Source organism: Lepidochelys kempii, chromosome 1, assembly GCF_965140265.1.
Source record: "Lepidochelys kempii isolate rLepKem1 chromosome 1, rLepKem1.hap2, whole genome shotgun sequence".
NCBI classification, from domain to species: domain Eukaryota; kingdom Metazoa; phylum Chordata; order Testudines; family Cheloniidae; genus Lepidochelys; species Lepidochelys kempii.
In genome coordinates, this window is record NC_133256.1 from 146,409,139 (window position 1) to 146,432,151 (window position 23,013).

The following is a 23,013-nucleotide window of genomic DNA, read 5'->3' on the forward strand; positions in this document are numbered from 1 at the left end:
TTCGCCGCTCCAGGCCAATTGGGAAGTGGCACAGGCAGAGGGATGTGCTGACACCACTTCCTGCAGCCCCCAGTGGCCTGGAGAGGCAAACCGTGGCCAGTGGGAGCCGCAGTCGGCTGAACCTGCGGACGCGGCAGGTAAACAAACTGGCTTGGCCCGCCAGGGGACTTAGTCTGGCGTGCTGTGTGCCAAAGGTTGCCAATCCCTGTTCTAGATTGAGCATTGAGTCCCATTGGGTAGATAGAAAGATTAACCTAAATCTATACAGAAGCCTGTAGAACACCATAAAATTGGGTCCTTAATCCATGAACTAATGGAACTCATTTACAAAACATTACATGAATATATTGTCTCATACTAGAGAATTAGAATTCATAATCCCTCTTCCATGATGAGAGATCTTTGAGCTATAATGTATCTTAATTAAAACTATCTTTGCTTTTGTCCTCCAAAAAGCATTTTATCAAAAAAATCCAATTTAAATCGATTTTTTTTAAAAATCATGGATTTTTATCCACCCTGTCTTGTAGTTATAGTCTTAAAATTACTCATCCTATTACAAGCTCTGCAAACTGCCCTTCTTCCTTAATTGCTCACTTAAAAGTTGGAGACATAATTCAACTAAGATTTATACGAAGCTCATTTTATAAATTACTCCTAGACTAATTGTAAGGTGGTGGTGATGTTTTGCTATATTAAGTTGCCTTATCATGAAATGCCCATAACTCTGTGATAAATGAATGTCACAGATGTCTGTCTTCTGTTCCTGGTTCTTCATTTTCTTTTTATAAATTACTACCTTATGTCTTTTTCCACTACAGGTACGGAACAGGATGTTTCTTGCTTTGCAATACAGGTCAAAAGGTTGGTTGCTTGAATTAGAAATAGCTTGCTAGGAGTATGCATTTTTCAATTAAGTTGCTTCTCTTGCTAAATAAGCAGATCTTGTTCCATAAACCCTTCATACTCAATAGGAAAATGTATCACGTGAGTCACTTCACTTCCTCCTCATCCCCCTATAATATTTTGGAATGTGTTTTTTTTTTTTTTCTTTTGGTGCAAGGTCATAAAGTGCATAATGCACATAGGATTAAGCAAAGTTACCTTATGTTTTTAATGTAGAACAAATGTTAATAGCAGACAATTAAATATACGAAAGGTCAAAAAGAAAACTAGCTCATTTGTGCTCATGTACTCTCTTGTTAAGCTTCAGTCATTTAAAATAACTTCTGCAAAGTACCACTTTAAAACTAGTTTTTCTTGTTCCACTTAAAGTTGCTAATATAGTTCCTACAGATGCGGGAAAAGGGGCATCTTCTAATCTACAAGACTAGAAAGCAACATTTCATTCAACCTATGGCTTGGTGAAGCTCCATTTCCTGGCTCCTAACTTGCTAAAAAGGGAAATGACAAACTTTCATAATCTCACCCTGTTCTTTTGCATATGATTTTCTGCCTCACCTAAACATTTTTCTGCCTGTTGATTCCCTGTTCCCCTAGCCGTCTGCTCCTCTTCTAGTCCCTTGGCAGTACTACTTGACTACTTCAATTGCCTTCCTTCTGTTTTCTTGGAAATTTCTTTCTTGCCTAGCAGCTCCAGTCTAGAGATAGCTAAGCTTGAGTCTGCTCCTTGTTACCAGCTTCTTCTGCAAGCCTCCAGGTTCTTCTTTGCAGTGAAGACCCTGGAAGCTTCTGGAAATAAGCAGAATCAACAAGTTTCCATGGGTTGCGGATTGGGATCTGTGCTAAAACATTGGCTAATTTAGTTTCTAAACTTACTCACCTGTTATACTAAAGAATTTATTTTTTCTCCTTTACTCTTTATAAATAAGGACCTCTCCTTCTAATTTGACTATTTTACAGTATTTTATGCAGTAATTTCTCTTAGAAAGTTGACTCCTGACTTTTCCCGTTCAAGTAGTTGATGGTTTATCCATATTTTATTTTTTAGCCTGTATTGTCTGAACACGGCCTTCTGACCACAGTGGCTTACAAACTGGGAAGAGACAAACCTGTATGTTATGCACTAGAAGTAAGTATATGTGGCAATTGCTTCCCTCCCACACACACCTTTTTGACCCTTCCCCCCCCAATTCTTGGAATCTTGATTCAGAAAAACTGTCCAGCAGATGGAAGAGTAAATCCTTCTATGTGCACAAAAGCCATAATTACGTCAACATGTTTATGAGAGACCATCTACACATACAGTAAACAAAAAGGAAAAAATAAGAGGAAGTCCTAACCTTCTATTCCATTCTTAAATATACACTGTTACCCTTAAAACTAATTATCTTCACTCCTCACTCAGGGCAAGCGTGACTAGGTATTGCTTTGTCATCTAATGTAGTGTTTTTTAGAGCAAACTTCTAAAAGATCAGGAGCGTCTATCAAACCTGTGGAAGGCTCTATGTTCGTAAACATTGATCCTCCAAACACTAAGTACATGAGTAGTCACTCCAAAGTCAGTGGAACCATTCATGGGTCTGAAGTTTAGCACACTTTTTGTATCATCAGGATTTGGAGGTCTTAGGTTGGGATACATAAGGCATTCAGACCTCGCAACTGTGTATAAAGAAGTCTAGATATGACAGCTCAGGGGCCTGCGACATAAAGCCAGTCTGACCAACATCTTCACATTTCTTCTTCGGGGGGGAAACAGATCTCTATGTGGTAGAGAACTGGAGTAGTGTTGACTTTCCTGCACTGCTGTGCTTTGACACTCCCCCAGCCACTGGACGCCTGTGGCTCCAAAGTGGTGGTCAAATACAATTTAGAGCAGTCCTGGCGAGCCCCAGGGTCCTAGATCTGCAAAGATGATATTTAGGCGTTTTTGTCCCACCTTTCTGAACTCTTGAATTTTTTTGTGCTAGAAATTAGTAAACTCCAGCTATGACCATTTGTTTTCTGTTTCCCTAGGGCTCTGTTGCCATAGCTGGTGCTGTTGTTCGTTGGCTACGGGACAATCTTGGTATAGTAAAGTCTTCAAGTGAAGTTGGTGAGTATTCATAACTTGTAAACGTTTTTTTCAAACTGAATAGAGGGCTGACACAGTTTTGAAGTCTCTAGTGTTGAATAAAAGGTTAAAAGATGCAAGTAAAATAGAAGAGAGGGACTATAGTAAAACATGCATAGATGTATAACCAGTTCTTTCTGCAATTACTAAAAAAGAATACGTAAAATTACATTTTTTACATATAGCACTGTTGCTCGTCTAGGAAAACCTCTTGTTACTGCTGAAGTATGTAGAAATTACTAAGAGCTGTGCTACACTGACATAGCAGATTTATTGGCTCATTTAATATTGAGAAGTTTGGGATAAATAGTATACAGGTCTCACTGTGTAGTCCACTGAAAATTGTGTCATAACACCTACAAACTTGTTCCCATACTAAAAAATGGGGGACTGAGGCCCCAGACCTGCAGTGCGCTCTGTGCAAGGGGTGCATGGAGTTCATTGAAAACTTAATACCTCAATTTGCAGTACTGTACCAAATGACATTTAACTTGAACTGTGAATGTAATATCTGAGGATAATCCATTTTACCGGAGAATGGATTAACCAGGAGAAACCAGGGTAGCTAACACTTTTTTATATTAGAAAATTTAACTAAAAATGCAGATGTGTAGTGCTTTGAAATTTTGGAACAGAATTGACTTCTGAAAAATTATCCAGATACATGAGATAACATTTTGAAAAAGCATGGTCAATGACACAAAGGTTCCTAAGTCATTTGGACAGCCTTGTAAGTTTTACACCAAATCTGAATAGTTTTCATGTTTTGTATTACAATAAAAAAGGTAAGAGTCGAATATCAAACCTATTTTATAAAGTTAGGCTCCTAAATCCATATTTCGACATCTAAATAGATAGATCCTGAAGTGCTGAGAATCCCCAGTTCCCACTGCCTTCCGTGGGAGCTGGGGTTGCGTGATTCCTGCACAGCTGCAGCTGAACTTCTGAACATTTTAATGGTTCAATCTTCAGTTTTTGTCAGCATTGCTCAGCATTTAGGAACATATCTTGATTACCCTCATCTGTGGGTAATCCCAGAGAACTTCTTTAGAGGGAAAATGTATTATCTACACATGAATACTTTTCTAAAGGGGCATTGTCAGCATGAAACCTGTTCAGTTTCAGAAGAGTTGAAAGTAGTTGCAGATCCTATGCATGACCCTACTTTCTCCTCACCAATTTTTGTAGTTTATAATTGCATATTCCTATTCCTCTTCTTAGTGTCTATGTTTTCATCCACACAAACAGGGGAAATTTACTTCACTGTACAGGGGAAACTATGAAACAGTCTCTACAGTATTGTCAGATGCAGAAAGCAAATAAGTTGGACGGGAGCGGAAAGAAAGCAATACTCATTTTTCAGTTAAGGTTGGCACGGGTGCTACCTTTAACGATAGTAGGTAAAACTTTCGAAAGTGCAACTCTTAAATATATTGTCCCTTCCAAGAACCAAATGAAATATCCAGAATTGCAAAGGGAGAAATAAAATGGCTCCTCATTACTGAAATCTAAGGGTATGTCTACACAGGGGTTAGAGGGGTAAATTCCAGCTCAGATAGACATACCCATGCTAGCTTTGATTTGAGCTAATGTGCTAAAAATAGCAAGGTAGCCATACTTACACCAACAGCTAGATAGGCTAGCCACACTGAGAACATACTTAGGATTTCAGATGGGATTGTACTCAGGGTGACTAGCCTGTCCCACCACTGCGCTTATCTTTAGTGTGCTAGCTCTGATCAAACTAGTGCAGGTATATGTATCAAAGCTGGAGCTGGAAGGTGTCTTTTCCAGTGTAGACATAACCTAATTGAGCATTGCTCAGACTCTGAGGCATCTTGCTTTTCAGAAGAAAATAGATTCTAGTCCTGTGATACCAGTTTTTTGGTGTGTTCCTGGTAATGAATTTCAGCTTGTTTTTTTCCCACAGGGACCTATGCGGGGTTTGGTGATCAAATTTAATTGAATAACATTGTAACTGGCTGAATAACAATAATACAACCATCTAGATGTCAGAGTAGCCAGGTGTATCTTCTAACTGCAGTTGATTTTGTTAACTGTTTTCATAAATGTGTTGTGTCTTTGAAGTATTTTGTGTCTCAAATAATTTCTGGAGCAGATGGCAAAATTAAATGTTTCTTTAGACTTAGATGTATTTGTGCAAAACTAAAGGCTTTTTGTATGTGTGCTAGAAAAACTTGCTGCAGAAGTGGGAACTTCTTATGGCTGCTACTTTGTCCCAGCATTCTCGGGATTATATGCACCATATTGGGAACCCAGTGCACGAGGGTAAGGATAACAATTATATTTGCAGGAATGACTCATTATATTCTGAAAAATCCATAGGTGGCTGCTAGAGGGCAACCAGAACCACTAACCATCATGGACCTTTCAAAACACAAACTTCCTTGAATTTGTTTTTGGGTCACCGGAGAGCACACCCCCTGCTGTCTCACCAAAGGGGCCTGGAGCAGGGGCTGCTTGTGGTACACAGCAGGTAGTGGTGATGGCGGCTGCTGCTCAAAAAAAAGTCGTCTAAAATACACCCGGGAGCAGGAAGTTCTGTGTTCAGCATCCTTCCCCAAAACAAAAAACTCAGTAGAGAAAGCAGGGAAGAAACCTACCCTGGAGAAATGCAGCTGGCTGTGGATGAGGGGAGAAGCCAAAGTCTCCACCTTACCTCAAGAGCCTGGCAGTCTGTGGTAGGAAGTGTGGGGCAGAAATTAATTGTGATGGGTGAGTTTGGGAGGCAGTGCTCCAGAAGATCTCAACCTTCCTTGCAGTTGCATTGTCTGCTTCTTTCCTTCCCATTTTCAATGCTGGTTTCTCGTTCACTTTTAATCTGTCTCAGGAAGAGTTGAGGATGCAGAGCTTGTGTGTCGTCTTCTCCTTGGACGTACCTCTGCACATACAGTACATGGCCTACTTCCTCTCCTCTAGAAGAGTCACTAGGAACCAGCAGGCAACAGCAGTAGGAAGTGGGGAACTTGGTGCTGAGAATTGTCAGAGTTCAGTTCCATCAGTGCTCCCCACACGTTCTCTGGATATTTTTAACTATCCCGCTGTGAGAAGGGTTCTCAATGTGGGTCCCATAACTGTCGTTCCTTTTGGAAAGGACATATGCTCATGGCCAACTCTCCCTCTTTCCAGCTTATTGGATTCTGTCTAGTGTATTTACAGGCCCCATCAGATTTAACCAGCTGTAGTTTCAAGTAGTAGTCTCTTCAGGTTTGCGCGCTGCTGCTGCTGAGTTTCCCCAGTCTCAGTGGGCCTTGGCAGTGGGACCTGTGGGAGCACCACAAGCATTATTTTTTTTCTTAAAACTCTTAAGTCACTTACCCTTCCTTCTTTGAAAAAAAGAAGGAAGGAGGAGAGAGTGGGGGAGGGTAACCTCACCTTTTAAAACTTTAAAATAGGCATCCCATTTAGTGTAACACCTATGCAGTCCTGTTGAACCTCTTGTCCACCTGTTCAAGATTTTTTTTAATTAAGACAAAATTTTGTATAAAAATATTGATGCTAATTTTTCAGGCCACTCTTCAACATTTGTTAGCTGTGACCCATGCCAAAATCAATTCTAAGAGAATGTCTAAAATAATATATAAATTGGCTTGTACTCCTTATTGCATCAAACTGGGTTTTTGTGCACTGTATGTTAATGCATCATTCAGATGTAGAACTGTTTGAAAAATTAGGTTGACTTGCTATCATATTCAAAGTACCATTGCTTGATGCAATTTATATAAGGGAAAATACTGCATTACTTACAGACCCCAAACTACTTTTGTTGGAACTTGACTATTACTTGTTTAACGCAGACTGGGTAACAGTTTTACGTACCAAGAACATAGTCCTGTCCCCAGTGAAGCCCTTGTTTGAGAACTGAAAGAACAGATATCTAGTATATGGAGGAAGTCGGAGGTTCTTTTGAAACACGAGATGCTTTGCCTGGGGAAGTCATCCTGTTTGCATACTTCATCTCTTTTTTTTTTTGGGGGGGGGGGGGGTGGAGACTAGTAGAATGTAATATTAGTTGGTTTGTTTTTTTCCCTGTGTGGCAATGAAATGAAGTATCCATGTTATAAAGATAATTGTGTTCTGTATGTAAAACAAAGACATTTTTAGGATTAAAATCTAAGGGGAGAATAGTCAATGGGATTTTAAAACATTACCATGAGAGGTTTTTATTCTATTTTCAGGTGTTCTAACTTTAAACCACAGTGTCTATACGCAGTGCAATATGAATGTGCTTGAAAATCTCAGGTGTAAGACTGAAACATAATCTGACCAAGATACGTGATCTTAGTCGCTTAATATTTGTTTTGTCTTAACAGTATTATCTGTGGCCTTACTCAGTTTACAAATAAAAACCACATTGCCTTCGCTGCATTAGAGGCTGTCTGCTTTCAAACACGAGAGGTAAAGGCAAACTTGCTCCTAACTTCTGGGGGAGGGGGGTTGTTTTTGAGTTTGAGTACAAACAATAATGACTTGTGGTATTTAAAAATTTCTCCAACAAACTGATGAAAAGATCCAGTTAAGTTTAGTAGCCCCAGATTTGTACAGCTATCAGGACATTGCTGTGCTCAGTGTTCCAACACCTATCTGATTTAAGAGCCTAAATCTCATTTTCAAAAAATGATTTAGGCATTTAAGAATCTAAATCCCATTGATAGTCCATGAGATTTAGGCTGTTAAATCAGGTAGGCGTTGCAATATTGAGCACAGCAGTGCTTCCCTACCTTTACAAATTTGAGCCATAGTGCATATTCCACCTCTAGAATTGTTCTCCTCTGTGTTTCACCTTATCATAACAAATATTTAATATTACAGTGTCCGATGCTAATTTGGGCCCCACTCTGCTGAGCTCTTTGTGGTTTAAAAAAAAAAAAAGTCAGTCCCTGCTCTGATGGGCCAACCAGTCTACCCCTACAATAAATCACAGCATTACAAGTTCATTCTTTTTATGAACTGCCATCAGTAAATCCTTACGATCCTCTTTCACCTCAGTTCCTCTTCCTTGCCCAAAGAACTGTGGAAGACCTCTAAACAACCTGTCTAGGCAGTCAAAGGTCTCCATTTGGTAGTCTGAGTCTCCGGGGTCAACTTTGTGTGAAGATGAAGCCATCTTCTCGGCTCTAGAGGTTAGATATATTTTTATTCAGGTCTGATGTACATGGGCCTTTTAAGCATGGTTTGTAGACTCTCTACAAGTCTGTAGCAGTAATAAGAGTCTAACACCTTTCCTGTACACATATTTTAAGAGTATATGTTTGAGTAATGTGGGAGCAAACCAGTATCGTCACTGCCTGCTTTCTCTTTTGTGGATGAATAGGACTTCAGAGGAATGTTCTCAGTCTGGAATTCTTCAACAATCTTTCTTTGTATTGAAAGAGGCTCTTGTGTTTCTGCACAGTAAAATGTATAATATGTAGTGCTCTTCTTTCAGATTTTAGATGCTATGAACAAGGACTGCGGGATACCACTGAGCGAGTTACAAGTAGATGGAGGCATGACTAACAACAAGATTCTTATGCAGCTCCAAGCAGATATTCTATGTATTCCAGTAGGTAAGTGCAAACTGACTGTTTAGACTTCTCAAGAACACAATCAGAGTCTAAAAAGCTGAACAAACTTCATATGTAAAGTATTAGCTTTTTTTGCTGCTGGCCCTTCCCATCGCTGTTCGGGGGTGGGATGGGGATTTAAATAAAAGCACTGGCTAGCCTGGTTTGTGGGAGGGGAGTGTCCAAGGCCCAATAAGGATTGTAGTATTCTAGAGGTGCTTGGCTCTTTCTGACTTCCGTTACTGAAGCATTACAGCATCATAGTAGAGATCTAAGATCTGGTGCAGGTTCTTCTTACGCAAGGTTTCTCATCCCGGTTCAGATTCTAAACCCACATGTAGGTTGTTGGAGTCTGATGTAGAGGCCAGTTCACAAGATTGCACCCCAACTGCATCATATATATGGGGGAGCGCTAAACAAAATCGCCAGTAGGGTGGCAGCTGCTAGGAGTTGTACCTTCCCCCCCCTCACTTCCTTACCCTCTCCCCCCCCCCCCCCCCCCCTTCATTCTGCCCTCTCAGCTCTGCCACGTGGCTTAAGTGGAAGGAAGTTCCATGACTCAAAGTGTAGAATGTGGAAAGACCAAAGAGAAATGTCAGTGTTCTGCACCCAATGATGTGGGGGGAAGGGGTATCTCCCACATTGGCTATGAAGAGGTGGGTGGAGAAGGAAGAAAAGAAAATAATTTAAGGATTTTCCATGTATTAATGTGGTGAATGTAGTACAGAAACCTAGATAAGATCCCTCCCACGGAAGAGGCCAGCTGAGGGGAATAAAGAAGTTAGCACTTCTTCAGGAAATGAAGTTTCACAGACGAAAGATATTGATGCAACAGCAGCGCAACGGGATTATAATAAAGGGCATCAAGCTGTGCCTGCAAGGCCATTGTATGGTGAAAAGGCTCTTCAGCTCTTGAGACTGAGCGCCATTGCTCTAAGTGGGTTGCTCTTTAAAGCCTCTTGCAGTATTATACCACAAAACTTTTATAGGATTACAGAACTTCAGCAGCAGTGAGAATAGAACACCTTTCCCAAACCCTTACTGTAATACTGCTGTGGCAATGTGGAGCTGCTGCGAATACTGATATGTAATTTATTAATGTGGTATCTGACCTGGCCAGGGTAGTTTCCATATAGTTGTATTGAGTTAATAGAATTTTCTGTGTCCGTGTATAGAGCTAACTTAATACGGGTTGCTGGAAAAACAAGCAGGAAGGCAACACAATGGCTCCCAGATAAGAGAGCCCTGGCACACACTTCATAACTTTGAGAATCCTATGTTCTGTCTCCAGTGAAGTTGCGAGCCTTATTTTTGCCATTGCTGAGAGTTAACAGACCGAAGGGTTGTAAATAATTAAAGTGATGTGTTCCCTGAGAAGGGAAGGGATCAGAAAGACTGAGCAGAGACAGGAGGAAGAATTATCTCCCTCCTGCTTCCCTTCCCCTGCGGAAGATGGAAAGACACCTGTCTAGCTAGATGTGTGTATAGTTTTTAATACTAGTTTTCTCTGAAATGTTTTTGTTCTAAATAAATAATACTTAGCTTTAAGAAGGCTATTTGGTCACTGTGATAACCACAAGTCACTGACTAAGGAGGGCACAGAACTGCAGGTACTGAACGTAAGTCAGGCTTGTTGAGGTAATGGTGGTTAGCATCTGGGAACCACAGCCCGAGGCTGTGAGAGAAGAGTGAGAGAAGGCTAGAAGCTTGAGGGAGATGCACTCCATTGAGGTCAGACATATTAGACCAGTAACCGTGACAACTGTGTTTAAAGGGAGGTTTGCAAACTTTAAACCTTAGGGAAGCTAGGTGTATAATAGCCCAGTTAGGCCTCTTTTGTCTATGCACTTTGACCCATAAAGAAAGATGGTTTGTGTTCCTTTGTTTTACTTTAGTGAAGCCATCAATGCCTGAAACAACAGCACTAGGAGCTGCAATGGCAGCCGGAGCAGCGGAAGGAGTTGGAGTTTGGAGTCTGAATCCTGGGGATTTGACGGCAGTGACATGGGAACGATTTGAACCACAGATCAATCCTGAGGGTAAAAGAAATTTGAAATTTGAACTTTAAAAAATTATCTGAAAACTCCCCAGCAGCCCCTTTCTGTTAGCATACATATAAATTTAAATTGAATGGTTGGCCAAAAGTTGAACACCCCACTGTAAAGATAGTTACTGGTAATTAGCGGTACCATTTCATAGAATCATAGAATATCAGGGTTGGAAGGGACCTCAGGAGGTAATCTAGTCCAACCCCCTGGTCAAAGCAGGACCAATCCCCAATTTTTGTCCCAGATCCCTAAATGGCCCCCTCAAGGATTGAACTCACAACCCTGGATTTAGCAGGCCAGTGCTCAAAACACTGAGCTATCCCTCCCCCCTACCACTCAGACTGTGGTAACAAGTCTGTAGTGCTTGATGCTTCTGGCTTTTTAGGAGGGAGGTGTGGGTTCCGTCTGCTTGCTTTGCCAATAGTTGGACAATAATGATGGAGCAGGCAAAAATGACTTAATACCAAAGCTCTTTACATAGGAGCATGTCGTTTAGTGTGACTGGATTTGGTGGCTTTTGGTTTCAACCAATTAAAAACTGATTAAAAAAATCCCACTTACCCCTCTGAGTCCTCAGTGTTGAAAATTGTTGGCAAAGGATGCTAGTGGCCCCTAAAGAGTCCACACAGTTGTCAGCCCACACAGGGCTGCAGAAGGGGCCAACTTTTTATAATTTTAGGAGAAACTTTTTCTATGTAGAGCAGGTTGTTATCTTTAAAATTAGCTCACTGTTCTAACTAATGTGTCATCTTGTATTCATTATAATGCTAAGTTTCTGTCTCCAGAAGAACCTAAGAACAGATACATGTGCAAGACTCAAGCATTTCTCCCTTTTTATTAGAGGTTTTAATATTTGATTGCATTGCTCTTTGCACAATTTTTTTGTCTGGGTGTTTTTAACAGCAATAAATTTCTGTCGATTTCCTCTCCTAGTATATTAACTTCAAAGTGACTACTACTGCTTCAATTTGGATTATACTTACCAATCTGCCTAGTGAATTTGTAGGGGAAAAGTTGAGTTTTAAAGCCTGATTCTCCACTACCCATATCCCAGCATATTTAGTTTTACCTGTGTTGAGTCACAGTTGAGTCAGAATGACAGCAAATGACTGCTTAGGAACAGGTACAGCAGAAAAGGATCTGGAGGTTATAGTGGATCACAAACTAAATAGAAGTCTACAGCATTATACTGCCTCAAAAAAAAAAAGCAAACATCATTCTGGGATGTGTTAGCCAGGAGTGTTTTATAAGCAAGATGTGAGAAGTAATTCTTCTACTCAACTCAGCACAGATAAGGTGTCGGCTGGAGTTCTATTCAATTCTGGGCACCACACTTGGGAAAGATTTGGACAAATTGGAGAAAGTCGAGAGGAAGGAGAGCAACAAATGATTAAAGGTCTAAAAAACATGACCATGAGGACAGATTGAAAAAAGTGGATGTGTTTAGTCTGTAGAAGAGAAGACTGAGGAACTGTGGGCGGAGGGGATATGACAACAGTCTTCAGGTACACACAGGGTTGTTATAAATTGTTCTCCTTAACCACTGATGATAGGACAAGAAGCAATGGGCTTAAATTGCAGCAAGGGAGGTTTAGGTTGGACATTAGGAAAAACTTTCTAACAGTCAAGGTAGTTAAGCACTGGAACAAATTACTTAGGTGGGTTGTGAAATCTCCATCATTGGAGGTTTTTAAGAGCAGGCTAGACAAACACCTGTTAGGGATGGCCTAAATAATACCCAGGGCATGGCTACACTTGCAGACGTAGAGCAGCCTTCATAGAGCACAGTAGGGAAAGCGCTGCATTCTGTCCACGCTGACAGCTTCAAGCACGCTGGCGTGGCCACATTTGCAGCACTCTCATTGGGCGTGGTGCATTATGGGCAGCTATCCCAGCATGCAAGTGACTGCAACATGCTTTTCAAATGGGCCGGGTGGAGTGTAACAGGGAGTGTGTTGTGTGAATGTGGGGGGGGAGAGCGAGTGGGTTTTGGGGGGGCTGAGAGCATGTCAGCATGCTGTCTTGTAAGTTCAGACAGCAGCAGACCTTCCCTCCCTCCCCTGCCCCCCCCCCCCAGAGCATTCCACACTAATAGTTGCTTTGTCTTGAAGCAGATAAGCATGCGGGCTGTCAGAAACAGCGCTTTCAAAGGGCATATCTGCATTCCTACAGTGATTCAAAAACAATGAGAAGAGTGGCCACTTGACTTAAGGGGATTATGGGATGTTTCTGGAGGCTGATCAGAGCGCAGTAATGCAATTGCGCTCCAGCGGGGGGCGCAGCAAATGTTATTCCGCTCGCCAAGGTGGAGTACCAGGAGTGCTGTAGCCGTGGAGTCAGAGCGCTCTATGTGCCTTGCCAGTGTGGACGGGTGTTGAGCTAGTGTGCCTGGGGCTCCTTTTATTGCGCTGTAACTCGCAAGTGTAGCCAAGCCCGCAGTGCTGCCTCAGTGCAAGGGACTGGGGTAGATGACCTACAGAGGCCCCTTCCAGTCCTACATTTCTATGATTCTAAGTGAAATGCAGTAGAGAATAAAGTCTGTAATCCTTACTCTATAAATGTTTAGAGCTGTGAAGAATTGATAAATTGCTAGTTGTTCATGCATGAGTCTTTTTTTATCACTCCAGATATTCTGTTGTAATGGGGATGAGTTCTTAAATAACTGCTGTGTATTCTTTGGGAAATCTTTGCAGGACAGAGGCTTAATGGTGAATTTAATGTGTGGAAATCTAACGTGAAATTACATTAATTCCTCTTTGTGATTCCAGAAAGTGAATATCGCTATGCCAGGTGGAAGAAAGCTGTAATGAAATCAATGGGCTGGGAGACATCCGAACCTCAGGCAAATGGTAAACCATTATATTTTATACTTCAGTGACTAGCACAAGTTGAAGGTCCTTCAAAACATCAGTAGCCCTCTACATTATGGAGATATATTTTTCTCCTGTAAAAGACAGAAAAAAACCTCGCTTTTTATTACATTTTAGCACTTGGTAACACTGAATTGTCTATCTCTGCTTCTAAGCAAACAGCATTTTAAGGTTTAAAAATCTTTATCCCTGGAGCTCTGAAATCAAGGTATTTAACCTTGTTGAATAGTTATTCCTTTTAAAATATAAACTGTACAGTTGAAAGGATAATGGCCTATTTCCTTATTGACATTATCAGATCCTTTAATTGAAAAAAGATATTATTTGCAGTAAAAGGGCTATAGATGTAAAACAAATCAAACAGGAAGTGGATTTTCCTATGTAACTTTTAAGGAGATTTACTTGTGATGCTTAAGTCACTGCAAAGATATTAAAATCTTGGGCATGTACACCAAGAGCAGACTGTAGCTTCCTCTGAACTGCATCAGTAAAGATGTCTGCAGTAAGAGAACAAACATAGTATAAAGCTGGAAGCTAAGAGTTAATACAGCGGTTCTCAGACACTTCCATAATGTGGCCCCATGCTACAAAAGGAAAATGTTTTAGGACCCTCATGTCCCTATTTTTAAAAAAAAAAAGAGGGATGGAGAGAGGGGAGGGCAATAACTCCTTGAAACTGATTGTGACCCACAGGTTGAGAATCCGTGTACTAATTATTATGAAGTAAAAATAACATGGCTCTGACTATATGCCCCATACAGAGAAAGCAACAACTTTCTGAACAACTAAACAGTAGCTACATTTTTAAAGTAGCATATCATTTCATACTCTGTGGTATCAGCAAGTTCAATTTAAACAAAAGCTGCCGGAGTTGGAGTGTAATCATCAACTGATTAAGAATAGTCCCATATGGCTAGATTCAGGCCTATAAAATAAGGCTGATTTTGATTTGAGCTAAATGAGCTATAGAAATGGTCCATGCAGCATGCTGCCCTCTCTGTGAAAGGGCAACCCTTCCTCAGAGAGAGAAGTTGCAACTTTAGATCCTTGCAAAAGACATTCTCAACTCATGTTAGTAAGGTAAATGAAGCACTGACCTAAGATCAGTGAAAGTATTTCTGACAATGTTTGAGCTAGACTGCTCAAAGTAGATTATAATATACGTCTTATTTGGGGAGGGAGAGAGATTTAAAGCACACAATGCTATATGTATTTCTCTAGAGCACACAAAAAATACAACTATATTGCAATGTTACAAAAATTGGATTTAAGAACCAAACTCACGAGAAAATGGAGAGGTTGAGGGGGAAGCATTTTGAAAGAGGGAAGCTGCAGCAACTAGAGGGAATTACTTTGCTCCTGGGAACAGTTTAAATGCATATTAATTGGACATCTTATTAATTCAGTGTACATTTAAATACTCAGTTCATTGTCATTTTTTTAAAAAGGATTGGACTAGATACACATACCTCATTTAATGTCACAAGCGCAAAAAACAAATTTATCTGGAATCCCTAGAAGAGCAAATACATAATCTTAATACAAATGACAAAAGTTCTTTTTCAGTAAAATGTCAGTTGTGACTGGGATGCCTTACATGGGACAAACTCGAATGTTATGTACCCTAAAATCACCAACAGCTAGAGAATGAAGTGCGTATACAGGGTGTTTCCCCATTAACAGAATTGAAAATTCTTCCAGCCCTCAAAAAATATGCTTATTTCCCTTTTCACTTAAAGTGATAAGCAGTGTGACAGGTTGGGTCACAGAAACTCCTTTGGGACTGCCACCTGGTGTGCTGAGACTACCTCTGAGCCCATTTTCCCTGGCAGCTCGGGACGTCAGTACCCTGTCATGTTGAGCCAGACCCGCTAGCCTGCTGCAAACACAGACACAGGTCTGAACCATGTCCCTCAAAAGCTGCAGGCTTAACTGAAAACAGCTTAAGAATTGCTTCCGTCTCCAACATCCAGATACCCAGTTCCCAATGGGGTCCAAACCCCAAATAAATCCATTTTACACTGTATAAAGATTATACAGAGTAAACTCATAAATTGTTCGCCCTCTATAACACTGATAGATATGCACAGCTGTATGCTGCCCCGGGAATTAATACTTGCTCTGGGTAAATTAATGAACAAAAAGTGATTTTATTAAATAAAAAGTAGGATTTAAGTGGTTCCAAGTAATAACAGACAGAACAAAGTAAGTACCAAGTAAAATAAAGCAAAACATGCAAGTCTAAGCCTAATACATTTAAGAAACTGGTTACAGATGAAATGTTCCAATAAGCTTCTTTCACAGACTGGACTCCTTCCTGGTATGGGCCCAATCCTTTCACTGGTACAGTCCTTGTTCTAGCTCAGGTGGTAACTAGGGGATTTTTCATGACTGCAGCCCCCTTTATTCTGTTCCATCACTTTACATACCTTAGGCACAAGGGTGGAAGCTTTTGTCTCTTTGGGTCCCCGCCCCTCCTTCTAAATGGAAAAGCACCAGGTTTAAGACTTGATCACATGTCCTGTGAGACCCCCCCCCTCCCCAGCCTTCATTCTTCCTGACCTGACTCATAGGAAGGCTTGCAAATAAACAGAGCCATCTGCAGTCAATTGTCCTAGTTGATGGGAGCCATCAAGATTCTAAACCACCATTAATGGCCCACACTTTGCATAACTAAAGTAAGACCTCAGAGTTATATTTTATATTTCCGGTTTCATATACAAGAATGATACATTCATACAAATAGGATGAACACACTCGGTAGATTAAGCTTTGTAATGATACCTTACAAGAGACCTTTTGGATGAAGCATATTCCAGTTACATTATATTCACACTCATTAGCATATTTTCATAAAATCATATGGAGTGCAATTTCACAAGCAGAATATAACTATTTACCAAAATCTACTTGCAGTGATCTCAGGTTACCACTGGGAGAATCTTTGGTACTTGCCTTCACTCTTATTTTGGAATAATTGTGCTTGCTTTCTGCTTGTGGCTTTATGCTGAATAATATTAGAGATGGGCTCTACCTAATAACTTTTGAAAGAGGATTCTGGATCCAGATTCAAATGTATATGGCTTGGACTTCTCTATATGGCATGCATGTAACACTTTTAATAACATTTTTGTGAATGTTACTACTCTTTTTTGTAACTTTTTTGCTGTTCATATGATTCTTAACGCAAATACTGCAATTTACATATATTTCTCTTTTCGTTTGCTTGACTGGAAACTCCTTCTACTGGATGACATCAGGTGACTCTAGTATCTTCTCTAGTCTGCCTTTGGGTTTTTATATAGTGAGTAGCATGATAATGTTAATCGGAGCAAAGTACATCTCAGGTTAGTTATTTGAACTAGATAATTCTACAGGGTCTCTACACTAGTTTAAATGTTCTTATCTTCCATTTGTTTGTTCTCAACAAGAAAGTTTTCAATGCTATTTGTTGCTCATGCACACAGAGAAAAGTTAAGGGTGGGAATTAAACCTATAGTTAGTAAGAAAATGCAGGTGAATGCTGGAACTCTATTTGCAACTCATCCCGTTGCGCTGTAAGTTCTTTTTTGTTTTTTTGTTTGTGCAGAATTCTTACCTGAAGCAGGAGTTCTGCATAAACACTTGAACTGTATAGTCCATGGTGCTTTTTTGATTTGATTTGTACATCTAGTAAACAAGATGTACCCTTTGGAGCACGCTGACAGAGAATCATATTCTCTGCAGTAGTGTGGCATAACTGGGAGTTTAAAATAAGAGTTTTAGCCTGTGTCCTATACTTTTTTTCTTTTAAACTACTTTGAGGGCCTGGCTTAAAGACCTAAAAGGGCAAATGTATTTTCAGCTCTCCTTGAAAGAGAGAGAGGAGTTCAAACAATTCGAATGTGTGTTCAGTTCTGATCCACTTGGAGCTATTGGTCTGTTTGTACAGACTTAGCAAACTGAACAGCTTCATTATTTTGCTCATATACACTTTTTTCAGTCTTCTCTTGATGCCGCAGTGCATCCTGTAATATAACTAACTAGATTTGTCCATGTATATAAAGTGAACAGAGCATGGTGGGCCTATGCATTTTAAAAAAAACAAACTTTTTTTTAAATGGGAAGAATTGTGTGCATGTGCAGTAAATATTTATTTTCAGAGACAGTCCTTTGTTTAAAAGTTAACAATAGATTAACAAGGTTTAAAAATAGTGTCTTTGAACAGCAGAAACACAAATGTCGTATGTATATACATTATTTTGCTTTCTTACAATATAGACCCACGTGGCTTATTTTGAGCTTTTTGTTTTAAAAAAAATACAAACGGCAAGTTTTCAGCCTGAAGCAGATACTTAACAGCATAGTGGCCATACATTTCTGAAACACTGACCCAAACTGTTAATGACTCTGGAACACTGTTCTAGTGATCTGAAAATAATTTTTCTATTCAGTCTGTTGCTCATACTGTTCAATGCTACTTTTTCTTGCATTGTGTTTTAAAGATTGCGTGTGGCCTGTACTTCTCAGAAAGTTTAATGGTAAAAATCAAATTGAGAGGCTTGCCTTTGATTTACTAACTCTGGAATATATCCGAAAATGAGTTTGATGAGCTGCCACTTAAGTGGATAGTGCAGCACTCGAAGGCGGGCCCTGGCTGAGAAACCCAGTTACAAGTCAGTACTCTATTAAAACAAATTTGTACAAGTAGGTACATTTTTAACAAGCTTAATGAGAACTCTTTAGTTTTAATTGCAGTACTGATTCCTGACCGCATCTGGGACACCTACAACAATATGAAATTTGACATTAGAAAGCAAGTCAATACTGTGCCCATTTCTGCTTATGATTATTATTTTTTTTTTTAAATGTTGGGTTTATTTGTTTAAAAATGCTTTGTCCCGTAATCTAAGTGCATATCTAAACTCTCATGCTTGGAACCAATGTGAATCTTAATTCCTTCCCACCCACTAAAACTAAGTCTTATCAGCTCTCACATGACACCTGCAGGAATAAAGGCCTGGGAAAACAGAATCTCTGAATCTCTCTGACCTTCAGATCATGTTCCTCCTCTTGTTTTCAAGTTATCATAAAGTGAGGGTTCACTGGCTAAAAACAAACTTCAAAACCTCAGCTATATTTTTAAAAGAAATTTAAGGCAGGCATGCAGAGATGGGCTTTTAACATATTATTTACATGGTAGGCTTCGGGGGTGGGGAGGATATAAAATTGAAACTGGTTAACAAACTCAAAAGGGAAAAATCCCTTAATTAGAAGGGACTTCCCTCTTTAAAAAGTCACATTTGGTCACATGCTTTCTTATTTACAGCAGCATAATCCCACTGGCTCATTTGAGTCTTGATGACTGCATTGGAGCTGCAGTGTCAATTAGAAGATTATTTACTTAATTTAACTGAGGTTAAATTTCCTGTCTTGTATGCAGTGAATCAGCACCAGGCAACAACACAGTTGTTGTTCATCTGTCTTCTGGGCAACCTTGTGATACTAGAGCTACTGCAGGGGGAGAAGAATCTCTCCTTGCTAGGACAGTATCTGGAGCACTAGTGCAGCAAAGCCATTTTATACAGAAGCTGCCAAATTGTAAATTGTCCTGTAATGTAGTCGCTTCATCACTGTACCAGAAATCAAACGGGAATCACTTAATTATTAACACCTAAAGATGTCAGAGTATGACCCTTGCTCCAAAGGAAAAAAGACTAATGGTGCATCTAATAAACATTGTTCTCATTAAAAAGAGGAGGAGGACTTGTGGCACCTTAGAGACTAACAAATTTGAGCACAAGCTTTCGTGAGCTACAGCTCACTTCATCGGATGCATCACAAAAGCTTATGCTCAAATAAATTGGTTAGTCTCTAAGGTGCCACAAGTCCTCCTTTTCTTTTTGCGGATACAGACTAAAACGGCTGCTACTCTGAAACCCATTGTTTTCATTGTAACTTATGTAGCATACTGAGTCCTGGAGCTGCAATCTCATTAGATTTATTTTTTAAGCTTAGCTGCTTGACTTCTCACTTGATGATGTGAGATCTCTAACCAAACATAAAATAAAACCTTGGGTGCTTTTTGAAGTTTCACTAATTATTTCTTGTAGTGATTTTTCTTATTTTGGTGAAAATTAGCATTCTGTCCTTAGAGTTGAAACTGAAGCAATGTCTCCACATGGTGTATTGTGCTGTCCAAGTTACTTCCTCTGAAAGATGGTATAAAAAAGATGGTATAAAACTTCTGGTTAAGATCCCACAAAGGGCGGCATTGGCCCTGCTGATGAGGCTATCTTCCAAAACATGTCATATAATTCCACCTACCTAAATTCCTCTGCTATTGCACATGTATGAGACATTCTTCCTCACCTTTTGTCTCTTAAATTGTTGGGTGTTCTGGTGGCTACTGCATTCAACCAGAGAGATGGCTGTGAAATTGAAAACTAGTTACAGATGGGCATAACAGCACCTACCGCTGAAATGCAGAAAAATCTATGCAGATTGGCTAAATTAGGATTTTAACTGTGGAAAGCTGATCCCCGTTTCAAGAAAATGAAGCTAAGAGCATCCTATTTCAACCCCTCCATGTGACATTAAATGTGTTGTGGTACATTCTGTACTTTTGATGCATAATCTTTTCTGTTTAAGGAATTGACAAATGAGGCTACTTAATGGATTACCGGAATACGGCCTGTTTGGTTTATGTACGAAGAGAGAAGAATCCAGTTATCACCCAATATGATGGCACTGTTTGTTTGATTAGTTAATTTATAAACCCATCTGTTGTCTGACCTACAGAGACATCTAAGGTGGTGGATTTCTAACTTGAAATAAGGAAAGTAAGCTCCCCTACCCCCCCACCCCCACCCCCACACAAAATATACCATTCTTTTCTCCTCTCTGACCTCCATTTAAGTATCCTTTCAAGGTCCATAGGTCCTAACTTTGTTTGAGGACGTGCCATAAATAGAAGTTGTAACCTGTCTAATTGTTGGTACTTAATTTAACTGTTTTATGGCTTACTGTAATGCATTATAATAATTTCCCAGCTGCTGTGAATTAGTTGTATTTCTGTGGTTGCTAAAAGGATTTTTTGTTCAGTGGCTGCTGGATTGAAACATCTCTATTGGTATAGGGTTTTTGTTTTTTTAACACTGACTTAGTACCGGACACTTTAATATCTGCAGACTCTTCTTAAATATTGATCAAAACATTAAATGAGGTTTGATTTATTGTCTCTAGTATACATTCATGGGAGGATCATTGATAAGAACTATTTAAGACACTAAATCCTAACTCTGTCTCTTGGAAGGGAATAGGGAGAATCAACTTTTTTGGTAAAGGCCATTTTTGTACATTTGCATTGTTTTGAAAGCCAGATTTTACACAGGCACACTGTTCACAGGAGAGCCTCGTAGTCCGTAACAACTGATAGCCCTTACAGTTAAAGGGATGTATTGACCTTTGTTGTCCCATGCTGTATTTGGGCTTTTCTCATACCAGTTTAGGATACTACATGATGCACAAAACTTTACAAAGATGCAGCTATTGCTGTTTACACAAAGAGGATCCACTCTAAATAAGTTGTTCTCCCTCATCACTTCATGTTCTTGATCACATTTAGTGTATCTTGGGGACAAAAAGCTGCTTCTGAATGTGCATGACCATGTTTTTACTTAATGAGCTTGTTTTGTGTCTTGAATTGTGATGTTTGCAAGCCCAGATCCAAGCTTTGGGATACACAAACTTGAGTATCCAAAACTAGACACTTAAGGTCTAAGCCACAAACTTAGAAATTGCCTTCAGTCCACTTAAAAATGTAGACCCAGTATATCTAAACAGATAGTCATCTAAGATGATCATAGGAAAAGTGACAATCTGACAGTAGCAACATAAATTATTTAAAAGCTTATTTGGTAGGGCAGAGAAGATGTTTCTGCATATGCAAGATGATACTAATGTTACAGTGACACTGAGGAGGAGAGTCAGTGTGGGAACTTTCCTGTCATTTATTTTGAATATTTTTCATAGGTGCACTAGGAGCTGAAGGGGGTGTTTTTGTGTTCAAAAGCTCTCTCCTGGTCTGTTTTATGCAAAAGCAGTCATTCGCTAAAAAAGCTTTATTTCTTCCATAAACTGTAAAGGAGGAGCTAGTAGAGAGTAATAAGTATTGGAGCTGCATAGAAGTTCAGGTCTTTACATGTTTTTAATATAAACTGCCTTTTTATTATCAAGTGCAATGAAGTCTGAAAACATCTGCTTTTTAAATGTTCACTGAGGAATATATTTTCCCATTGATGCTTATATAACTGATTGATACTCGTGGGAGTCTTCTGCATTGGTGGAAATATATAACCTCCCTTCATACCCATAATCTGTTCACTCAGGCCTTATGTCACTTGAACATACTTTGTCCACACTAACTTCTGTAAATACCTAGTGTTTGGATACATGTAGCAATAAAGGTTTCTGGTTTTCAATATGTATTCAGATGTAATTGTAGAAGTATACTGAAGGAGGAATGTAATCAGTAAATAATGGTAAAACCACAAAGCTCCTCAACTTTACACAATTCTCAATCTTCCCTTTGTGACTTACTCTCTAGAATCTCACATCTATACTACAGGGACTACATTGGCATAGCTACGGTGCTATACTTATGCCATCTTAATTCTGTATTGTGGAAGTAGCCTGCTCCCATAGAAGTTTTTCCATTGGTATAGGAACAGCACCATGCCAAGGTGATGGTGTTTTGGTTGATAGAAGCATGCTTTTGTTGACCTAACTGCATCTACACAGGGGGTTAGGTTGGCATGGCTACATTGCTTTTGGGAGGTGAATTTTTCACATCCCTGAGCAATGCAGCTATGTGGAGCTAATCCCTAGTGTAGACCAGGCCAAACACCAGGGACCAATGTAGTGCTAGTAGCCCCTGGAGGAGGACACAGATTAAGGGTGGCCATACCCTAGAAAATGGGGTTTCTAGTTAGTTATTTGCCAAAATTAGTTCCCAAGTGGTTATTTTCTCCAGATTAATGCTGAAACGGGAAACCTGTAATATGTAATGAACCTGAAATCATTAATTTCATTGTGTTGCCTTTTACACTGGTGTATCTGTTTTTTGCATAGAGTATTGATTCTGCTGTTTTTCTGACATATACAACCTATTGTGAGATGATGCTGTTCCAATTGCAGTTTGTGAGTAAATGATTGTAACTTATTTTTTGTGAGATTCAAATTACTGTTGCAGATATTTTTTAGGTGTTATTTCAACACCATTGTTAATTTTCTACCAAAATAGCTTAAATTAACTATAAATAACTTGAAAACCTCTTCAAATAAATTGTGTGAATAGAAATTGACTTTTTTCTATAAATTGCCAGATTTATGAATTCTTACTTGAAAAACATTGACATTGAAATACAATGAATAAATTGGCTTAAAAATTTGTCTCAGTTCTTGCTTGCAGATGTGTACTTGCAGAGGAAAACATGAATGAAAACTTAACATGCAGGATGCCATATGGACTCCAA

General features: G+C 39.6%; 1 protein-coding gene across 3 annotated transcripts in view; it reads left to right on the forward strand.

The window, feature by feature from the left end:
* The window catches only part of GK (glycerol kinase), a 46,394-nt gene extending 23,694 nt beyond the window's left edge, over window positions 1–22,700 (forward strand). For 2 of the 3 annotated variants that reach the window (XM_073357793.1, XM_073357779.1), the window contains 10 exons: window positions 822–864; window positions 1,952–2,032; window positions 2,917–2,995; window positions 5,206–5,302; window positions 7,348–7,432; window positions 8,463–8,583; window positions 10,476–10,619; window positions 13,397–13,477; window positions 16,759–16,845; window positions 20,129–22,700. In XM_073357793.1, the coding sequence (XP_073213894.1) occupies window positions 822–864; window positions 1,952–2,032; window positions 2,917–2,995; window positions 5,206–5,302; window positions 7,348–7,432; window positions 8,463–8,583; window positions 10,476–10,619; window positions 13,397–13,477; window positions 16,759–16,845; window positions 20,129–20,142 (832 nt within the window). In that variant the 3' untranslated portion in view covers window positions 20,143–22,700. The remainder of the gene's footprint in view (window positions 1–821; window positions 865–1,951; window positions 2,033–2,916; window positions 2,996–5,205; window positions 5,303–7,347; window positions 7,433–8,462; window positions 8,584–10,475; window positions 10,620–13,396; window positions 13,478–16,758; window positions 16,846–20,128) is intronic. The other variant, XM_073357782.1, reaches the window with a different exon arrangement.
* The last annotated feature ends 313 nt before the right edge of the window (window positions 22,701–23,013 follow it).